Here is a 21,106-nt window from a genome sequence, read left to right as displayed (position 1 = left end):
GCCTCAGCTTCAGGATCTGTCCTTCCAGTGAGCACTCAGGGCTGATTTCCTTAAGAATGGATAGTTTTGATTTTCTTGCAGTCCATGGGACTCTCAGGAGTCTCCTCCAGCACCATAATTCAAAAGCATCAATTCTTTGGTGATCAGCCTTCCTTATGGTCCAGCTCTCACTTCCATACATCACTATTGGGAAAACCATAGCTTTAACTATACGGACCTTTGTTTTGTTCAAATCTTGCTTTGGACCCACTCTGCATGGCTGTGATCTTTAGTTCAGCAGCGCTCATGTTCCTACCATGAGTAAAAGGAGAACCCAACAACCTAGAGCTTGCTGAATACAATATAGATATACAAAAAGAAAAAAACAAACAAACCAGAGTTAGCACTGGAAAAGAAAGTTACTGCTATCAAATATCACACTGAATTAATCTACTAATAACCTATTATGTAAAGCAGCTTGTGATATTGAACTGATCGTCCTAGATTTGGTGCTGAATGTTTATCATTACCTAATGTTCACTCCAGACCTAGCCTGCATGGCTGTTCTCTGTTATAACTTCCTCATTAAGAAGGAATTGAAAAGCTGACAGTGTGAGATATTCTCAACACTGAGGAAAATATTCATGCAAAAAGGAGGGGGGGCTGGGGAATGAGGAAAAACAGCCTTCCTTCCAGCTGTATTAATATCCCTGTTCTGTTTTGAAAACAAATAGCTGTGATTATAATCAGCTGAAAGAGGAGCAGTGTCTTATTAATTAGATGAGTAAACTTTATGTGATTTACTCTCATAATTAGCTAAGCAAAACCTATAATAATATTAATGTAAGGGAAGTGAGCAGAATGGAACTGGTCACTGGGGACGTAGTTAGGAAATAGTCAAGAAGAATTCCAAGTTACTCTCAGGTACATTTTTCTGACTGGATCTCAATGGCAAAACTCACATTAATTCTAATAGGCTGAGATCACTGTTTAAAATGCCATGGAGTGCAGTTTACTAAATCAGAAATAACCTTAATTCTTTTAGATATGGATAAGGAACACATATTATGTTGTTTAAAAGATTAAGGTTTTTTTATTTTAAAAAATAATAACAATATTCTAGGAACATAAAATATATTCTTTTGGTTTTAGTTCTCTCTGTGGACTACAGTTATTATCTGGGTCAGGAATATAATGTAGAAGCAAGAAAGAATTTTTATTTGCTGAGGAGCGGGGAAGTGGTGGCAGCATATGCCAGGAAAGAGAAAGATAGTTTGAAAAATCTTTATGTTATAAGATTTGGAAAAAAATATTAGCTCTTCAATGTATTCACCCAGCAGATCTGGGGGTTCAGAATCTGCTGCCCAACATTTCCAAGTAGGAACTGTGCAACATGCAGAAGTACCAGCATAAAGACAAACTGAAAGTTTTATTACAAGTTCAAATTATCGGTTGGCTGAGCAAATCTATATGTAGCATATAGTAGATTTTAATTCTCCAGCCTTTATTTTCATTTTGCTATCTTCTGTGACAGATTTGCAAGATGCATTCTGCATACACTGACTTCCTGGTGTTTTAATAATATTCATGAATGTCCTCTGGTTTTTAGTGTGTTTTAAACTGAAATATCACGAAAGCATTTATGAATCTCTACATTTTCCAAACTGCTTTCTCAGCAGAGCAGAGCCAGTCATTGATTCTATCAAACTTACTTTATTCATTCCAGATCATTTGCTGCTTGCCTTTTATTATGTTGCCATCATTAATGAGCAAGTTCTTTCTTTCCTGTAACTCCAGCATCAGTTCTGGCAACAGTGGGGGTCTCTTTTCTGCTTCAGTATGGTTTTTCTTTTACAGCTTTGATGCATGCCTTGGTGTTTGGTAATGTGACTGCTATTATTCAAAGGATGTACTCCAGGTGGTCCCTTTATCACACAAGAACCAAGGACCTGAAGGATTTCATAAGGGTCCATCACCTACCACAGCAGTTAAAGCAAAGGATGCTTGAATATTTCCAAACCACCTGGTCTGTCAATAACGGAATAGATTCCAATGAGGTAATCAGAGTCTTTCTAGCTATAAATTCTTAAATCAACAATGTTGGTGATGTTTTATTTTGCAATGTTGCTGATGTTTTATTTTGGTGACATTGTATTTCTGGAACAATCTTACTTGTATACATAGGGTGGTATGCAGCATTCTCTGTCCGCTAGTGAGAGGGTTAGGTGACAAGTGAGTTTTAATGTTGCGCAATTGAGGAATTCAGCGCGACAATTGTGTTAGCAGAAACTCACTGTGGGACAGATTGAGCAACCAATTGCTTGAACCAATTAGGGAAGCTTTTAACCAATTTAGGGAAGCTTTTAATGTTTAATAGGTTATTGTATTTTAGTGTTTTGTTGGAAGCCACGCAGAGTGGCTGGGGAAACCCAGCCAGATGGGCGGGGTATAAATAATAAATTATTATTATTATCATTATTATTATTATTATTATTACCAGGTGCCTCCCGCAACCCGTGACCGTCTCCCCAATAAACAAAGACGGCAATATTTTTGGTCAATTTAGGTCACAACTTCATTGATTACGGATGTAGAGGTTTGGCATAGGCGTTGGGTATAACTGTTGAACTACCAGCCCGCCTGCTGGGATATACCTGTTAAGATATCAACCTGGGCCGAAGGGGGCCTATGACACACATCAAGTAGGGACCCCTTGTGGGGTTGGCTGCTCTGAGGAGTGCTATGGCCCTAGCCCCTGCCTGGGCATCTGGACAGAAGCGACTCCTTCTGGATCCCTTTAACAGGATACCTCTGAATACATAAACTTGTGAGTTCAAAGCTAACTTTGTTGCACAGGTGCCTTCAATGGTTGGGTGCTTTTGTGGAAGGTGCCTCAAGCAACTTCCATGATCTAGCCAGGAATTAGCAGGTGGATTGGGGTGGAGCCTGAAGGCCACTCGGCCCCGCCCCTGGGGTGGAGCCAGCTGATTAGCCTGCCCATGATAGGCCAATTATTGGGCAGGGTACTATTCAGTTCCCAGGCCAGTGTGAGGCACATTTGGTGGTCAACTGGCCTGGGAAAACCCCTCAATAGTTGCTCTCAGCTGGATCATGGAGCAACAAAGTTAGCTTTGCATTCACATTTCAGCCCCTCGAGCTGAACTTTTTCAGCTCTTTCTTTTGTTTAAAGGTGATGTGACCACAAACGTACACAGTATTTCAAGTGTGATCACACAGTTGACTTTGTAAAATGACAAATAGAGGAGCTAAATGGATAGAGGTGTAGATTTACTGAAATTTAACAGAAAACTTTATCCCCCTTTCTGGATAGCTTTTAAAGGACTTTCCTGATGAGCTGCGCTCTGACATCACCATGCACTTGAACAAGGAGATTCTGCAGCTGTCCCTTTTTGAGTGTGCCAGCCGCGGGTGCCTCAGGTCTCTGTCTCTGCATATCAAAACCTCCTTTTGTGCTCCTGGGGAGTACCTCCTCCGGCAGGGAGATGCCTTGCAGGCTATCTATTTTGTGTGCTCAGGTTCTATGGAAGTTCTAAAAGACAGCATGGTGCTGGCAATTCTAGGTAAGTTCTTGGATGTGCTCTACTATTGCCAGGCAGAGAATGAAGTTAAAAAAATATATGGGTAGAGCAATCAAAACTATACAAAGTCTCCAAGCTAAACTATGCTGGTCTGACTTACTGTTCCAAACTCTGTTCAGTAGAGGGTCTACTGGTGGTTGAGCCAACCCAAGCCAGGTTTTAAAATAGCATGATTTAGACATTTCACCAAGACATTTTACCACCCTTTCTGCCAGTATGGCTTCTGCTGAGTTGCTAGGTCATGTGACCAAGCTGAAGTTGGAGTAGGATTACATTTCCCCCTATACCATCCTATCCTTTGGAATGCTCCTTTCTCAGGATGAGTTGAATGAGCCCTGGCTGAGCCAGAATTCAGGATTTACATTGGCGTATCTCTGGCTGAGCCCAGACTCATCCAAATTTGGCCTCTTCCAAACTCTGCTCATCTTGGCAGATCTTGGGTTTGGTTGCTCCTTCAAGATACCCTTGATCATTGTTAGCTGATAGATCAAGTTGCGTCCACTCTAGTAAGAGCAAGAACTGATGTGCTGAACCTGTGGCCTGGTAAGTTTGGCTTGTGTGACCTTTGCAACCCATGCAAGCTACAAAGAAATGGCAGGTATGATTCATACTACTGTCTAAGGATTTTTCATTGGGATACTAGTGTCCTTTGGCATTCATTGACTGCATCTGATTAATTTAACCTGCAGTTGCAATAAAACTTGCCTTGGCACATGGGAAGCAGCAGCAGAAGTGTTGGGTGCTCTCCAAGGCACAATAGAACTTCCTTCCCCAGTGAGGAAGCTTCTCTCCTTCAAAGTGAATTTCGAGGCCTTGGAGCAGTGGAGAGAGGATGGGGCAGCGGTGGTGGCTTGCAAATAAATGAAGCATGCATTCACTGCTGGCAATACTGTACCAAACCTGTTCTTGCTTATAAGCTTTTGAGCAGGGGTGCTTGCTTTTGTGAGTGCCCCTACACACCAGCACACCAGGCATGTCCAAAGTCCGCTTCAGGTGCTAAATCAGGTCGGTTTAATCAACCCTAAAAAAGCTCAACAACTTTGGGCGGCCCTCACACATGTTCACTTCATCAAATCTGGCCCTCCTTGGAAAATATTTGGATCCTCTAGTTCACAAAGTAAGTGCATGCATTTCCCAGTCTCCTGTTCCTCTTCTCCATTTATTTCAGTGGAGTTGGGCCAATGTGAGCCCCATTGTGTGCATGTATTGGCTCATTCCATTGTTTTGAACAGGGGAGATTGCACATGCAGGAGAACCATGTTTAAGTGTAAGCAGGTGTGGATCTAGACCACTTGTTAAAAGTAGGAAGGTTTGAATAGGGAAATCCTTTCCCTAGTCGGATATAGAGTGTAATTCTTAGAATAACTAACAATTTCCAGAATTACTTCAAGCACAAAAAACAATGCTTTATTCTTATTTTATATTCTACTACCAAACAGGGAGTATATATGGCAATGAATACAACGCCATGCTATACCAAACCATCCCCAAATACTGTAAAATGCCAATATGATCTTTGAGCAAAATTCAGAATACTGAAATTTTCTTATACCTAAGAATTTCTGCTTTGGTTGTGGAAGAGGGTATTTAATAACAGTTAATCTGTGTTTCTTTGCAAAATGCCTTTCTTTCAGTCGAGGTAAGGAAAGCAGAGATTTAAGAAGTAATGACAGTTCCAACTGCAAAGCAAAAAACATGGCATTTCAATTTATTTTACACTGAGCTTCAACTAGATTGTAACAGAATACACCTGAGTGAAGCAATTACAAAATTGGAACTATTAGTGTGTGCACCATAGAAGTCTGCAGCTTTGTGCTGTTCATATTATCATCCTTACTGACTCCTCCCGTTATTATTAATTACCAGAATTCCCAGAGCCACTAATTTCAACTTACTTACAGAAGCTTAATAGTTCTGAATCTTTGTATTTGGGTCCCTGTGTATTCCGCACGATCTGTTTAAGCTGTTCTCTGTTTCTAAGAAAAGTTGAAAATTCGTTTATGAATAATATTGCTCTCCTCTTTCCTATTTTCTTTTAGGTAAAGGAGATTTAATTGGAGCAAATCTCTCAATTAAGGACCAAGTGATTAAAACAAACGCTGATGTGAAAGCACTAACCTACTGTGACCTCCAATGTATAATTCTCAAAGGACTCTTTGAAGTGTTAGACCTTTACCCAGAATATGCTCACAAGTTTGTTGAAGAAATTCAGCATGATCTCACATATAATCTTCGGGAAGGCCATGAAAGTGATGTAAGTAGATTTAATAGGACTACAGTTACTGCCAGCTTTAAAATTAGCTCTTGTGTTTCAGCAGTTCTCCTTCATATGTACATCAGAGTAAAAATATGTGTATAGTGTTCATTTTCAAACGAATTCTGCTTGGGTCCAACTTAAAAATTAAGACACAGCTTAATCAAATTATTGATAATGAATTATAGGTCTGATACAAATTACTCTATGCTTCTCTATAAATTATTCATTTGGTGTTGGTTTTGTCCTTGTGTGCTTATATTTTCAAATATTTGCTAGTCCTGCTAAACCTTAATCCAAAGTAACATTAAACCATTTCTATTTTACATCCTAAGTAAGAGTTAATTCCACTGCAATTTAATATAGTTTAGAGAGTTGTTTCAGTTTTTAATACAGGAAAATGTTGCCAACGCACATACACAAGGGAGAATTGCAATTTATGATGGCTCTTAAGGTGAACTGAACTATACAAGCCCTAAAAGGCCAAGAGTCTGTTGAGAGTTCTCCACACATGATCATTAATGGTCTTATTTTCAGAGCTATTTTCAGAACTACAACAGTGAATAAAAACCACTAGGCAGAGAAAAGCCATGCATCAAAAGTTCAAGAGTTGTATGCATGCCTTTTATTTATCATCTAATGAAACTAAACACTGCAATCCCTAGATCTTTGAGATTTCTTCCTAGCGCCCAAGGAATAATACCACCATTTTTCTAATACACTAGGACCTGTCAATTCATGCCGTGAAATATTTGGAACGCTCCTATCTGCACATTCTATAAACTCTGTGCTTTCTTCACATTGTGCTTTTTTGGGGAGAAAAACTTGGTACAGTTTTCCCCACCCTACCCCACATAGTCCTTAATATAGTGAACATCTCAGGGTTGGCTCTGAGAACAATGTGTCTTTCTGCTTCTGTGGCTTTATTCCTTGCCTGTTTGGTAAATCTCAAACAGCAAGATTGTGTGGGAGGGGCAGATGTCATGATTTCATGACTACCTCCAATGCCAGTGTAATCCACCCCCATGGAATTGTGACACTGGCATAGAAAGTAATTGCTCTTCCCCACAAGACACCACTTAGGCTCAGAGGCGGAGCTAGCTGCTCCGGCACCCAGAGCGGCACACATGCTGTGCACCCGGGGGGCAGGGCTAGCCACCCGCAGGCAAGCTTCCCAGGGCAAGCTTCCCAGGGGGCGGGGCGGTGATGTCACCCCCTCAGGGATGACACCCGGGGCGAGCCGCATCCACCACACACCCCTTCCTCCGCCAGTGCTTAGGCTGCAATCCTAATTCCACTTACCTGGGAGTAAGCCCCATTGAATTCAATACCGCATAACCCTAATCATGAGTAATCAGAAATTAGTCACTAACTTGCATAAGTAAGTAACGGCGACCTAGCTCACAGATTTGTTGCAAGGCCAAGGTGTCCTGATACGAGAGCAAAGTTATCGGAGCTATCTATGCTGAACTTTAATTAGATTTTTGTGAAGTTTCCTGTTGTTTAGGTTCCTCTCAGGCATTTGTAGCTGAGAACGTATTTGCATAAACTAATTGGCTAGATCAGCACCTGTGGGATGCTTCGCATGTTACACTTTTAACAGGGGACACATTAAAGACCTCTGTTCGGCACCTGCTAAACCGAAAGCCAGTAACAGATTTGCGTAGTATGTTTTCATGGTATATAGGAGCTGAGGGAAATATGTGTGCGCTGCAAACACACCTGTATATGCTGCAGACATCTTGGTTTAGGAGGTACACAATGTGTGCCCATGGAAACTGTGGTGTGTGAAGCAACACAAAGTGACTATACATCAATATGGTTTGCTGAGATTGAGCTGAAATTTCTCAGAAGACATGGTTCAGGAGATGCTCTTAATTCAACCCCACCTCCTGTTTATTACATACACACTTGAAATTTCCCCAGAATATCTTCACCATTTCTTTATGGCAAATGCCATTTTCCAATCCTGCTCCAATGACCTGGAATGATACTAAATCTGGGGCATCATGAATGATTCAGATAATTGTTGTTGCTGCTACTTGCCGTGATAGCCCCCTAAAAAAAAAAAAAAAGATTTAGGGGAAAAAGAAGGATGCTAGGCTGCTACTACTGCTTCTGATGAGTCCAACCCCTGTGAAATTGTTAGATACATTTTCCTCCCCTTGGAGAAATTCGATGAAAGCTGTCTCTTCCAAAAAAAAATTAATAATAATAGGGTGGAGAATTTTGCACACAGCTCTCAACACCAAGCATTGCTGCTGGTTCCTGAGAGGCTCAGGGAGTTTGGCGCAGTGCAGGAATGGTGGCAGGAATGGAGGATTGGCTCTGCCACTGTGCTCACACCATGCTGAGAGCTCTGCCCTTCAACCCTCTAAAGAACCAGCATTGATGCTCAACCTTGGAAGGGTAGATAAGCAACCCCATTGACCTCTACTGGTTCATATATGGTGCATCCAGGAGCAGACATGCCCCGGTGGAAGTTCCCAGCATATATAATAGGAAATGACAAGTGAGGACAACTGGTTATTTTTTAAAGGGGCTAAATAAACTGTTTCCTCTTATTTGCAGTTGGATGAATGGGGAGGACAGTGTCCAAAGTCCGTTTTGGGGGCCTAATTCAGCCCGCCGGTCAATTTAATCTGGCCCCATGGCAGTATATGTTCTGGGGTAAAATCCTAAAAAAATCTCAGCAACTTTGGTCGGCCCTCATGCATGTTCACTTCATCAAATCTGGTCCTCTTTGAAAAAAGTTTGGTCACCCTTGGTGTAATGGCACAAGAACCCTAAGAATTGGAAATCCACCTATGATTGCTTCAATATTTAATAAAACTAGAACAATCTGTCTATCTAGTGTTCTGCAATACGCAGTAGAGTTCTAATGGATAGTCAACATAGTCTTTCTGGTTCTTCTCTACTCCTAAATCTAACTCTTAATACTACTTCCTTAGTATGCATACAAAAAGAACAGTCATGTGCACAACAGCAGAGACAATTGCTACCCTATGTATTATAAATATTATTGCAAGAGAAGAACTCATGCAGTCTATTTTTACTTATTTAGTAATAAACTTAATTGAACTGAGTAGACATGTATAGGATTGCACTCTAAATTGTATACATTGTAGAATTCAATGTTAAATTGATTTGCAAAACTCCCCAAAGAAGGCAATTTTGCTGCATTTTCTCCAAATATTTTCCACCAGTTTGCACCCTGGAGCAAGTGCTTTGAATCCATTTTGAAGGGGGATGTCTCAGAAGATATAGGCAGTTTCACAGAGAGGAGTGTGGTCCTCTTTCCTGATGACTTTCTTGTTTGTTCCAAAAGGCAAAGCACCACCCTTATAGGCACTTCTTGTTGCACTTTTTCTTTTCTTTTCATATGCTAGTGCAATGTAAGAAAACTATTCAGCTTTTCTGCTTCCTAGGACTCCTCCCCCAGGAACCTCCAATTATAGAATGCCCTTGCATGAACTTTATTATTTCCTCCTGTTTCTTTTGATCAACCTCTACTCACATGAAAGACAAAAATGAGTGCTGCCAGATGCACTTGGTTATATTTGTTGAGATTTCATGAGTAAGCAAAATGTGAGAACTCCTGATCAGCAGTACAGGGCACGTTAACTTGCAAGCAGATACTGACTAGAGTGTATGAAGAATATTCTGTGGCACCGATTATCTAATGAGTACTTGGAAAAAAGCCATCTCATTAATGGTCGTCACATTTAATCACCAATCTTATGGCTTGGAGTTTTTATGACAGCCCTCAAAATAGATTAGATTATTTAGCAATTGTTCACCACGTACATATAATATCTAGTTGTGTACATAACTTTTCACTGGATATGTATAATACCTGTAAGCTATTTATGATGGTTTTCCTCATTAAGAATTGATCTTTTCTTCACCAGTGTTTTGGTCCAACATAGGTAATCTTTCCTTTACACAAAAAATAAGAGAATTTTGGCTAATTCACATATAGTAATCGTGTTGGGGCTTGAATTTCTTTTTATTTCATTCCCCCCCCAATCCAAAAGGAGATCTTTGTAGTTTTTGTGATATGGAGATTATCTCTCTCCATGGAAAATAAGCAAATATGTCCTGTGCAATCCAGTACCTCAGAAGTAAGCCCCATTGAGTTCAATGGAACTTACTCCAGGTAAGTGAGAGAGGGATTGCAAACTAAGAAAATTTCAGAGGACTATGCATGTTAACACTGAAAATCTGAAATCTGTTGAATGTTGACAGTTACATAAAGTATTTGTTACCACGTACTGGTGAATGAGCAGTAAGTTAGATGTCTTTTTTGGGAAACTCAGCTGAGATTGCAAGCATTCTCTTGTGAGTGTGCTGGTTTAGATAGATAGATTTTAATATGCCTAGAAAGGTAAGAAAAGATGGAAAATAACAGAGAGATTATTTGGTATCAGCCTCTTGGGGAAGAGTAACAAAAATGGCAACATGAATTGAATGCTTCAAGGGACCCTGATGACGTTGGCAGAAACATCAATGCCCAAGTGGCTGGCAGTGTTATCTGAAGCTGGTGAGGTGTGTACCTATAGTCTAGCACTGTTATTGTGCTTTTCCCCCTGTGGATTATTGGGATAGTTCAAGAATACAAAAAAGAACATCTCTTTCTCTCAGTTGCATGCACAAATAAGCGTCTATATCATTCCTTTAAACTAAGCCCGTATGTGCTTTGCCAACACAATGCTTTCTTTTATTTTGTTTTTATATAGCAGTTGTCTTTATTAAAGGCTTCCATTGGTGCTTCTCTGTCATTTGCAGATTGCTTAAATGCAGTTACATGACAGCTTCGGAAACCTTGTTAACATCCATCCTGCATTCTTTACATGGATAGCTGGTAGAGTGGCAAATTGATTTAACACTAACATTATTGGTTTCTGTATTTCCTGAATGGCGTACATCCTAGTTACATTTGAGAGCTGCACCTGGAATTTTATTTTGGGAGTGACCTGTGCTACCCACAGTTTGGATATGTCACTACGATACCTTTGTGCTGGTTGTTGGTCAGGCCTTTGTTGTGGCAAGACCATACATTCTCCATTGCAAGTGTTTGGATGCAATGCAGCTGTAGTAAGGCTGATGGGGATGACACAGAACCTCCGAACTCCCAAGACCATCTTTCTGGCCTTTCCTCAGATGCTAGATCAGGGTCTCCCAAACTTGGGTCTCCATCTCGTCCTGCTAGCTAGGGATGATGGGAGTTGTAGTCCAAAAAAGTTGGAGACCCAAGTTTGCAAAACTCTGTTCTAGACTGATATTCTCAGGGTTGCTGACCTAACTTCCTACTTCCTATTCCTCAATCCCACCTTTCATTTGTCTCTCTCAACCCTGATTGAAATGGATCCAGAAAATCAGTTTCTTCCAAAAGTGCCTGAATCTGGTCTGCGACCACTCACTCCAGAACCTTGGTCAGGAAAGGAGGATTAGCAACTGGCCGGTAGATAGTTAGGTTTTCCAAATCCAGGGAAGGTTTCTTAAGGAGTGGTTTTACCACTGCCTCCTTCATACAGACAGGGACCACCCCGTCTCATAAAGAGGCATTGATCACCTCCTTGGCCCAACCTAAACTCAACTTCTGTTGATGCATATAAGTTCCAAATGCTGTCATTCTCTCCAGTAATTAATCTTTGCTACTCCTTTAGCCAGTGAGAAAAGAATTCAAATAAAATAGTTGCATCTTCTACATACTTTGGGGAGGGATCCATTATTTGTTCACTTTACCACAGCTTTTCTTCCCTTCCTGTTTGGTCCTTCAGAGATGTAGCCTTTGGAGGAATGAACACAGGCCACCCGTTAGGTGATACTATACTGTACTAGAAACCTCCCTTCCCATGTGTCAGGCTATACTAACATGGATACTCTGCCTCTGCATCGAACCCACTGCAATACATTCAGCCATTGTCAGGGAACGGAGACAACTCACTTTGCTGCACCCAAGAGTTCTTGGGTCACTCTCCTCTTATGTAGTCCTGCTCCCAGCAGTGAGGACCTGCTAAGAAGCAGACATGGACAAGGTTAGGAACAACCCCATTCCTTGTGAATCGTTGGCTTCATAGCTGTGGATGTGGCACAATAGAAAAGGGTAATATTCTTATATATTTAAGTACTAAACTGGAAGGAGTAGAGATGGCACGGATAGAGTATTTGCGATGAGATCTTACTGCAAAAGAAAAGTTAAAGTAAGTTTAAGCCTATGGCAAGATTTGAAGTAACTTTTGAGAGAGCTCATTGTTGGCTCTTTCTGGTTTTGCTGTGGGACGCGATAGCACAACCATGAACTCATTTGCTAAATGACGCCAAGTGAGATTACTACTGTGCCCCCAGAAACAGAATGATAACACCTTTCCCCTGTAGCCGCAGTGAGATTTGATTCATCTCTTAACACCAAGCGTTGTAGCAGCCTGAGTCACTCAGAGGTCTTCTGTGCATTCCACAAACTTTAATGAAGTCCCAAAGGAAGATGAAAACCTCTGAGGGAAGCATGACTTCTCTCCTTTTGGTTCAGTGAGGTACTATCAATATGTGTCACATCGAGGAGAGAAAGAAGGCTTGCTTGAATATGTAGAGATCTGTCACTGCAGACAGGATGTATAATTAGCATGAATGCTTTTCCTACAAAGCACTAAAAATAGCACTCATGTGTTCCATCCTGCCCAGCACTGACAAAACCAAATGTTTACAAATTGAAAATAATAAGTATTATATAGCCAAGAGGAAAAGAAAGATCCTGGCTGTCTTTGAATGGTTCTCACATTGCATATACAATAATTTGTGCACAAATCTCATTGGTTGCAAGTGGGATTCTTTCACTTTGAAGATGTAGCTGTGTGACTGATGCTTGGTATAGGCTGAAATCCAGAACTCTGATCCTTCATGGGTCTTTCACTGTAGACTAGGACTGGGTTATTCTGGTTCTCTCGTGTTCTCATTTTTCCAATCTTAAATCCAGTTCTCCACATTTCTGCAGTATTTTTTTATATATATTTTTAATTGCCATGAAAATTCTTCAGCATTTTAGTGCTAATTTCTCCTAATAGACAGTTCTTTTTGTATGCAGTTTCGACTACTGTACACATTTTTTTTTTGCAAGCAATTTGTCCTGATGCAAAACATTTTTGTAAGGTTTTTTTAACTAATAGGTTCCTTTTTATGCATAATTTGGAGAACTGCAAATCAAAATTTGGATAAGTGTGTAACTTAGCTAACCTACTGTTTAGCAGGTTTGCAAATTTTGTGCAGGACTCTCCCCCCCATTACTTCTTTGTAATTATTTTATGCTCTCTAGGTTGGCTGGGCAACAGAGGAGGGCGGAACATATCTGGCCAGCTTTTAAAACAGATGTTTGATACACATAAATAAAAAATGAAAGTGTTTTGTACTGTAATAGGAAGCTAAATTACATTGCCTCCTAATTGTTGTTAAAGATATGCTACTAAATATGCTCGTTCAAGAGTTTGCAACGCTAGGCTTTGTGGTGACCGAAAGAGGGACAAAGCTCAACTATTAATTTTAGCTTTTAAACCATTTTGAACTCTCTCCCTCCTCATTCACCTCGCTTCCTAGGATTATTACATGAGGCATCAGATTATAAAGCTTAGCCAGAGGGTTACATGTTTGGACGAGGGGGGTGGAGATCCATAGTCCAGCAAAGCGGCTTATCTGTGTTTTTAAAATGTGGTGCAAGGAGGTTATAAAGCACTGAGCCAAGTAGCCTTTCGGCCAGAAAAACCATCTTAGGTTCAACAGGCATTTGTGTGTGAGAGTGAGGGGTGTGTGTGTTGAATCTAAACACAATTCTGTTCTGATCACAGTAGTCCTGGAAGACTCAAAAGGAGGAGTTGCAGTCCTAAGCACAAGTTTTACAACAAAAATCGTGGGATTATAAAATCAAAGGGCAAGAGGGCAAGCTTGTAATCAGCCACTTGCCTGGTTGCCTATAGCAAGTTACAAATGACTCAGAAGTCCAAGAGAATCCCATCTGCACTGTAGTTTTTAGTTTGAAAGAGCTAATAACTTTGTCTTTGAGACAAAGCAGCTTTATCTACATCACAGTCTGTTAAACAGTCATTTGCTTTCCCCTTTTCTATTTTTTTTTTAACTGTGAATTTCATAAGTTTGTCTTTAAACGCAAACAGAATCAAATTTCTCCCTCACCCAGTTTGTCCTGGTTCACACAAAACAGTAAACTTGTGGTTAGCTGAAAACAAAAGTGAATGCTTCCAGTCTTCCTTGTTGCTGCACTGGAGGAGAAGAGGGGAAGGAGGAACCATGGGAAGACTCATTAACATAGCTATCAACTATGGTTTAGAATTACATCGAAACATAGCTATTATCTTCTAAATGCAGGGAGTGTAAAGTCATCAGTTACGGTAAGTCATAGACTTTTCCAGTGTTGTGCAACAGTTGATAGTATTGGGTTCTTTTCACTTGTGACAACTTGTATTGGTTGGTATATAAACTTGTATAGGTTGGTATATAAATTGTCCCAACTAACAGGAAGCCATACTTATTGACTGAGGCACTGGATTAGAAGCTCCAACACCCAGCTGCTATGAATCATTGATCTCTACCAATGGAGAGACAAGTAGTTACCAAAATGTCCCCATTCCCCCAATTAGTTAGCAGGACCATTGGTCAGGGATGGTGGGAACTGTAGTCCAAAAACAGCTGGGGACCCAAGTGTGGAAAGCACTGGTTTAAAGCATTTGGAATTTTGATATACAGTGGTACCTTGGGTTACATACACTTCAGGTTACAGATGCTTCAGGTTACAGACTCCGCTAACCCAGAAATATTACCTCGGGTTAAGAACTTTGCTTCAGGATGAGAACAGAAATCGTGCAGTGGCGGTGCAGCAGCAGCAGGAGGCCCCATTAGCTAAAGTGGTGCTTCAGGTTAAGAACAGTTTCAGGTTAAGAACGGACCTCAAGAACTAATTAAGTTCTTAACCCGAGGTACCACTGTATGTTTGGTTATACCTGTATGTGATGTATTTTAGGGACACACTATGCAGTGCATGTAATGAAGGGCTAACACCATTTTTCTTTAAAGAAAAGTGCATACCCTCCAACATTTCTCCGGTGAAAATATATGTCCCATTCCATAATGATGATTTTACTATTTATACCCCACACATCTTATACTGGGTTGCCCCAGCCATTCTGGGCAGCTTCCAACACACATAAAAACATAATAAAACATTAAACATTTTTTAAAAAAAACACTTCGCGATACAAGATTGCCTTCAGGTGGTTCAGGGTAGTGATGGTTCGGATAACTCCATACCTTCCAACATTTCTCCAATGAAAACAGGGACATCCTAAGGAAAAGTGGGACATTCTGGGATCAAATCAGAAACCGGGACAGCTTCTCTAAATCAGTGGCGTCCCTGGAAAATAGGGACACTTGGAGGGCCTAAAAGTGCATTAAAGTGCACTATGATTGGGAAACCAGAGGGAGATTGATTAAACCTGGTCTCACTGACTGCTTTTCAGCTCAGTTCTCTGCCCCAACTGCTCCCCCACTGCCCACAGAGTCCCAGATGCATGAATCAAGAGCTCAGCAGCAGGAAGTGCTGTGGAAAATTTGACTGGAAACAATGGCTAACAGGGAAAGCTTGGGACACTTCTGCCCGCTACTAAAAATTGCTTCTACCACAGCTGTAGTCTATATATATATACACATACCCTGTTAGTGTAACAACCCTATGCAAAAATATGACATGGCTTCAATATACACATTTGTGTTCAACTTGCATATTGTACCACAGATGGTGCAATCCATTAAATGTATTCAGGATCTACCACTGGACCATTTCCCACCAAAATTATTGGCACTGGACCCCCCCCCTTCTGCTGCAGCTTACTTTATACTGCAAAATTATTGACTTGACTGTGATGCCCAAACTACTGAGTGTTGCAACAGCTCTTTTTTAAATAGCCATGCTTGTTTGGAATCCAATTTTATTGCTTTGCTTTTAATCTTCACTAAACCATCTATATAAATGTCTGCTTTAGAACCAAACTAGACACGACGCAGGAGATATATTACTAGCATAGGCTTCATTTTGTTTCATTTCTACTTTTTATTTTTGTTACTATGCAAGCAGCTGCTTGGGGCTTCTAATTTGATCAGAGAGGCAGCCCTGGGAAGAGAGTGCTTTAACCCTTTCCCTTACCTAAATCACAATTTTAGCCTGCTGTTAGTTATGTTGCCCGGTGGGGGGGGGGGGGGACAGAACATGGATTGGCATAGGTGGAGGAGAGATGTGTACAACATCAGTAGCTGTCTCTTTCCCCCCTCATACCCCAGATGGAGCTAATAACTATTTCAAATGGGTGCAATTTAGATCAGGGGAATGCCACAGAAGGCAAGGATACATTTAATCGATTCAGTGCCAAGTGAAAAGTCATCCATCTGCTTGGGCTTTGTGGGGAATAGTAGGAGTTACATTGTGCCTGAAAGTGAGCATCCCAGGTTGTGGCTCCCTGGGTATTTTTTATGGGTAGGTTATATTTTTTATGTTCTGTGTTGAACCATTTATTGTAGGGTTGTTTTAGTGTTTTATTGTACTGTAATTCTTCCTGGGATTATATGGAGAAGGATAGGTCAGAAATGGCTGATTAAATAAATAAATAAGCAAGCAGCCTCACATGGTTGGTTGATTTAAAAAAGAAAGAAAAGAATAAAGCATAGGAGAGCCTAATCATCATATGTATATCCCATATCAGGTCTTGTTGAGCCCTTATAGCTTCATATGAGGTAAAAAGGTAAAGGCAAAGGACCCCTGGACAGTTAAGTCCAATCAAAGGAGACTATGGGGTTGCGGTGCTCATCTCACTTCCAGGATGAGGGAGCCGGAGTTTGTCCACAGACAGTTTTCCAGGTCATGTGGCCAGCATGACTAAACCGCTTCTGGCGCAACGTGACGTAAGCCCAGAGTGCACATAAACACCATTTACCTTCCCACCGCAGTGGTACCTATTTATCTACTTGCACTGGCGCGCTTTCGAACTGCTAGGTTGGCAGGAGCTGGGACAGAGCAACAGGAGCTCACCCCATCATGGGGATTCAAACCACCGACCTTCTGATAAGGCTCGGTGGTTTAGACCACAGCGCCACCTGTGTCCCAATATAAGCTCCATAATCTCACACACAAAAACCACTAAAAAACAACAACATCACCAAAACTAATTGGACAGTTATGATGAGAGTGCATGTCGGATCTCGTCTTCAGTTTTCCTTTTTCTGCGATCCGTCCCTTGGAGCTCCCCGGGCCCCAAGCTGTTATTTGGCTCTGCTCAATGACCCACCCTTGCATCGTGATATTCTCCTTCTGGTGCCGAATACATCGGTTTTTATGCCTCTGTCCTTTTATGTTTGTACATATTTTATGGGCTAATAGCCGTAAATAAATAAATAAATAAATAAATAAATAAATAAATAAATGCTCCATATAAACCTTACCTTACATATAAAGATGTGTGTTTCTATCCAATTTCCCTCCCTCTCCAATCCCGCTGGAACCTTAAGTGCGAGATGGGGAGCTGGATGGATACAAATACCCCTGTTCAGTGTCAGTGATGGCTTGTGTGAGGTGATGAACAAGAGTCTATGTGCATGCAGCAGTGGAGGGGGGGGTGCCATTCCAGTAAACTTTCCATACATTCACAACTGTATTTCTGTGGGACCTAACTTTTCTATCCCTGTAAAAATACAATGAATACTGTCAGCTCAGAAGCAGAAGAAACATGTTTTTTCATTAGTTTGTTACCTATACTAATTTTCTACTGGCACTAAGGGAAGTGCTCGAATATTTAGGAGTTCCCTCGCCCGCCAGAAATACATAAAATGCGATCAAACTGAACAGAAGCTGAGCAAGCTGATGAAGTGAAAAATTAAAATTCAGGAGATGTTGGACTAGAAAATTGTCTTGGGAATGTTATATTCAATTATTGAGTTTAGTTACAGTAACAATTATAGCAAACCTAAGAGGTCCTTCAGATCGCATTTGTCTCAGTAGGATGCAATTTGGGGATTTACATATTTCATTCAAAAATAAAACATATATCCTCCCGCTCAAAGGAAAGTAGAGAGAGATGAACATGTATGAGTCACTAAGCTTTTAGGTGATACAGTAATCCCTTGTTATATGCTCACATATTTTCCATTACCACACAGAAAAATCCCTAGGAACAAAGCATATGACATTTGATCTACATTCATATTGCCAACATTCACAAACAGAATTTTGTACTTCTTAATACTAAGCATATTACCATTCCAATTTGAGTGGAAATCCAGTTCAAAGGCTGGGTTAGTGTTTTGCACACACCCCCACCCCAAATTAGCAGACATAGAACATAGAACAAATAATTCAGTGCATATGACAAGGTTTAAATGTCCTTCTTTGCAATATATCCACATTTTCTTTTGGTCTGAATAAAACATCAAGATGACCAGCCAAAGCTCTTTCAAATCAAATGAATGAGAACTGAGGGGAAGACTTGGGAGGGGTTTTTTTTATACATAGTAGTGCAATAAGAGAAGGAGACGCAGGTGGCGCTGTGGTCTAAACTACTGAGCCTCTTGGGCTTGCCGATCAGAAGGTCGGCAGTTCAAATCCCTGTGACAGGGTGAGCTCCCATTGCTCGGTCCCAACTCCTGCCAACCTAGCAGTTTGAAAGCACACAAAAAAGTGCAAGTAGATAAATAGGTACCACTCTGGTGGGAAGGTAAACGGTGTTTCTGTGCGCTGCTCTGGAAGCGGCTTAGTCATGCTGTCCACATGACCCGGAAAAACTGTCTGCAGACAAACGCCGGCTCCCTTGGCCTGTAAAGCAAGATGAGCGCCGCAACCCCAGAGTCATCTGCGACTGGACTTAACTAGCAGGGGACTTTTACCTTTTAATGCAATAAGAAATGAGAGAAGCTGTTTCAAAATGGATACATAGCTCTGTCCAATATGGCTGTCGAAGGGCAGAATAATATAATTTGAGTACTCTTTAATATTAAAGATGGAATAATTAAAAAATATGTCATACAGATTTGTGTCTCTCTCTCTCTCCCCCCCCCCTTTATCTGTAGAGAACTACAAAGGATGAGCATTGCCATTATACTAGTTCATTCCATAACAGGGTTCTCAACCTTTCAAGGATTTTTTTAAAGAAAAGGATACGGGGGTCACAAAATGGACTGTTGCAAGCAGATGGCCATTCACAAAATAGCTGCTCCCACTTTTTCAGGATCACCCCAGAACTAGCACACACTCACATAAACACACATGCTCGTTCTCCCTAACATATTTTATGACTCCAGTAGTAGATAGGTAGCCGTGTTGGTCTGCCATAGTCAAAATAAAAAAATTCCTTCCAGTAGCACCTTAAAGACCAACTAAGTTAGTTCTTGGTATGAGCTTTCGTGTGTATCTGAAGAAGTGTGCATGCACACGAAAGCTCATACCAAGAACTAACTTAGTTGGTCTTTAAGGTGCTACTGGAAGGAATATTTTTATATTTTATGACTGTCAGTGTGGACCAAGATACTGGTGATTGCTTTAGTTCTCAGTACCACAATGGCGTCACATGGAAGAAGGTATGAGCCTGGTGAAAACTGAATTACCGCTGAATCATCTCTGGGTTTTAGTTTTCCACCCTGCTGTGGAGTCACACATTTGAGTTAAATAACACAAGCTGGTGATTGAAGATCTATGCAAAGGTTTGATAATGTTGTTGCTTTGAGTTTATTTATCTGTCTCTCACACTTTTCTTCTAGAGTCAATAGACCGATTCCTGTGATCAGAAAAACCAAAGCCTTCTTTTCTCTTTTGAGCAAAACATTTCTATCGCCTCCTTGTTGACCTCCTTATTTAGGGTTAAGCAAAGCCTGTTCCAGCACCCTTTAAAAAGTATTAAAGTGATAAGAAATCAGGGCATCTCTGCCAGGTCCTCTCACAATCAATGCATCTTATATTAAATACACTAAGAGGCAGAAAGGTGTAACCATGGTTATGTGTATTCTGTGGCCTTAAAATTTCCTACAGTTTACTGCGTCTGTCTTTGTCCTTGTTTGTGTCTGTGTGACTGCTTTCTGTTTAGAGACAAAGAAGAGGCAGTAGAGACAAAAGACTTCTACAGAAAACACAGGCGACTATCACCCTTCACAGGGAGCTCAATGAATTCAATATTTTTTTTATATGTAAAAGATTCATTCTCATACTATGTCCAAATGCTTCCCTTATAGAAACAAGCAACTCAAGCTCCATTTCTGCAGATTTTTGAGAGAAATATTTATCAACTATTAATATAAATTCCCAGAGAGGTACAATTTGTAGACATGGAAAACAAAACAGATATGCAGCCTATAGACACACTTGCTTTGAGGGTCATTCTCATTTATCTCTGTGGGATTTACTTCCAAGTAAAGATGTGTAGGATTGGCCTACAACAATACCATCTCAAATAAAACCAGAGCTGATGTGGAGCAGTCGCTTGGACACTACTTACGGGAAGTAGCTTACCTGAGAGTAACTCCCACAGAATCCAGTGGGACTTGTGTCTTACTATGCATTATAGCATTGCCCTAGAAGGATGCAAAGAGATGCAACATGGAAAATACACAATTGGGATCGTCTGTGGATTGGTTAGGCTACTTCCAGATGGGTTAATTTGCAAATGGGCTGTTCCAATACAGCAAACGGGTCATTGCAACAGTTTAGTTTAGTTTTTGTTTTATTACTAATCAGATTTCCCCTGGCAATGGTAAATCCAGATTAAATGGGGGGAAATATGGGCTAGCCTTTTGATGCTAGCCATGTTGTGAGGATGCTGCAAAAAACTTGCATTTGTGGGGAGCACTGATCCCACAATGAACATCCATCTGAAAGCACCATTACATGTAAAAACAGCCACTTGGAGCACAAATTAAATCAGGGCCATGGGTGCCAGAAAGCTAATGAAGCTCTTCCCTGTCTCATTTTTCTATCTCCCAAGCTGCTATTTGCCCTGCAGAGGAAAACATAAGGGCACCATAAAAGTACCTGTGCATTTCGTCCTGCAGATGCAACAACTTTGAGGAGGCAATTTAGAGTGACTCTTCCAGATGCTTTTCGACTGCAACTTCCTTCCTTCTTGACCATTGGCCATGTTTGCTTGGGCTGATGGGAGTTGGAGTACAGCAGTATCTGAAGAGCAACATTATTGTTATTGCAATTTGATTCTTCATGAAACTGAGCCAACACTCATCATTC

General features: G+C 40.8%; 1 protein-coding gene across 2 annotated transcripts in view; it reads left to right on the top strand.

Moving 5' to 3' along the window:
- KCNH8 (potassium voltage-gated channel subfamily H member 8) overlaps positions 1 to 21,106 on the top strand; it is a 168,818-nt gene that overhangs the window by 127,767 nt on the left and 19,945 nt on the right. For both annotated transcript variants that reach the window (XM_081164401.1, XM_081164400.1), the window contains exons 9-11: positions 1,837 to 2,036; positions 3,311 to 3,560; positions 5,618 to 5,832. In XM_081164401.1, the coding sequence (XP_081020527.1) occupies positions 1,837 to 2,036; positions 3,311 to 3,560; positions 5,618 to 5,832 (665 nt within the window). The remainder of the gene's footprint in view (positions 1 to 1,836; positions 2,037 to 3,310; positions 3,561 to 5,617; positions 5,833 to 21,106) is intronic.

The sequence above is a fragment of the Podarcis bocagei genome (genome assembly GCF_964188305.1).
Source record: "Podarcis bocagei genome assembly, chromosome: 12".
NCBI lineage: Eukaryota > Metazoa > Chordata > Lepidosauria > Squamata > Lacertidae > Podarcis > Podarcis bocagei.
This window is presented reverse-complemented; position numbering and strand designations above follow the sequence as displayed.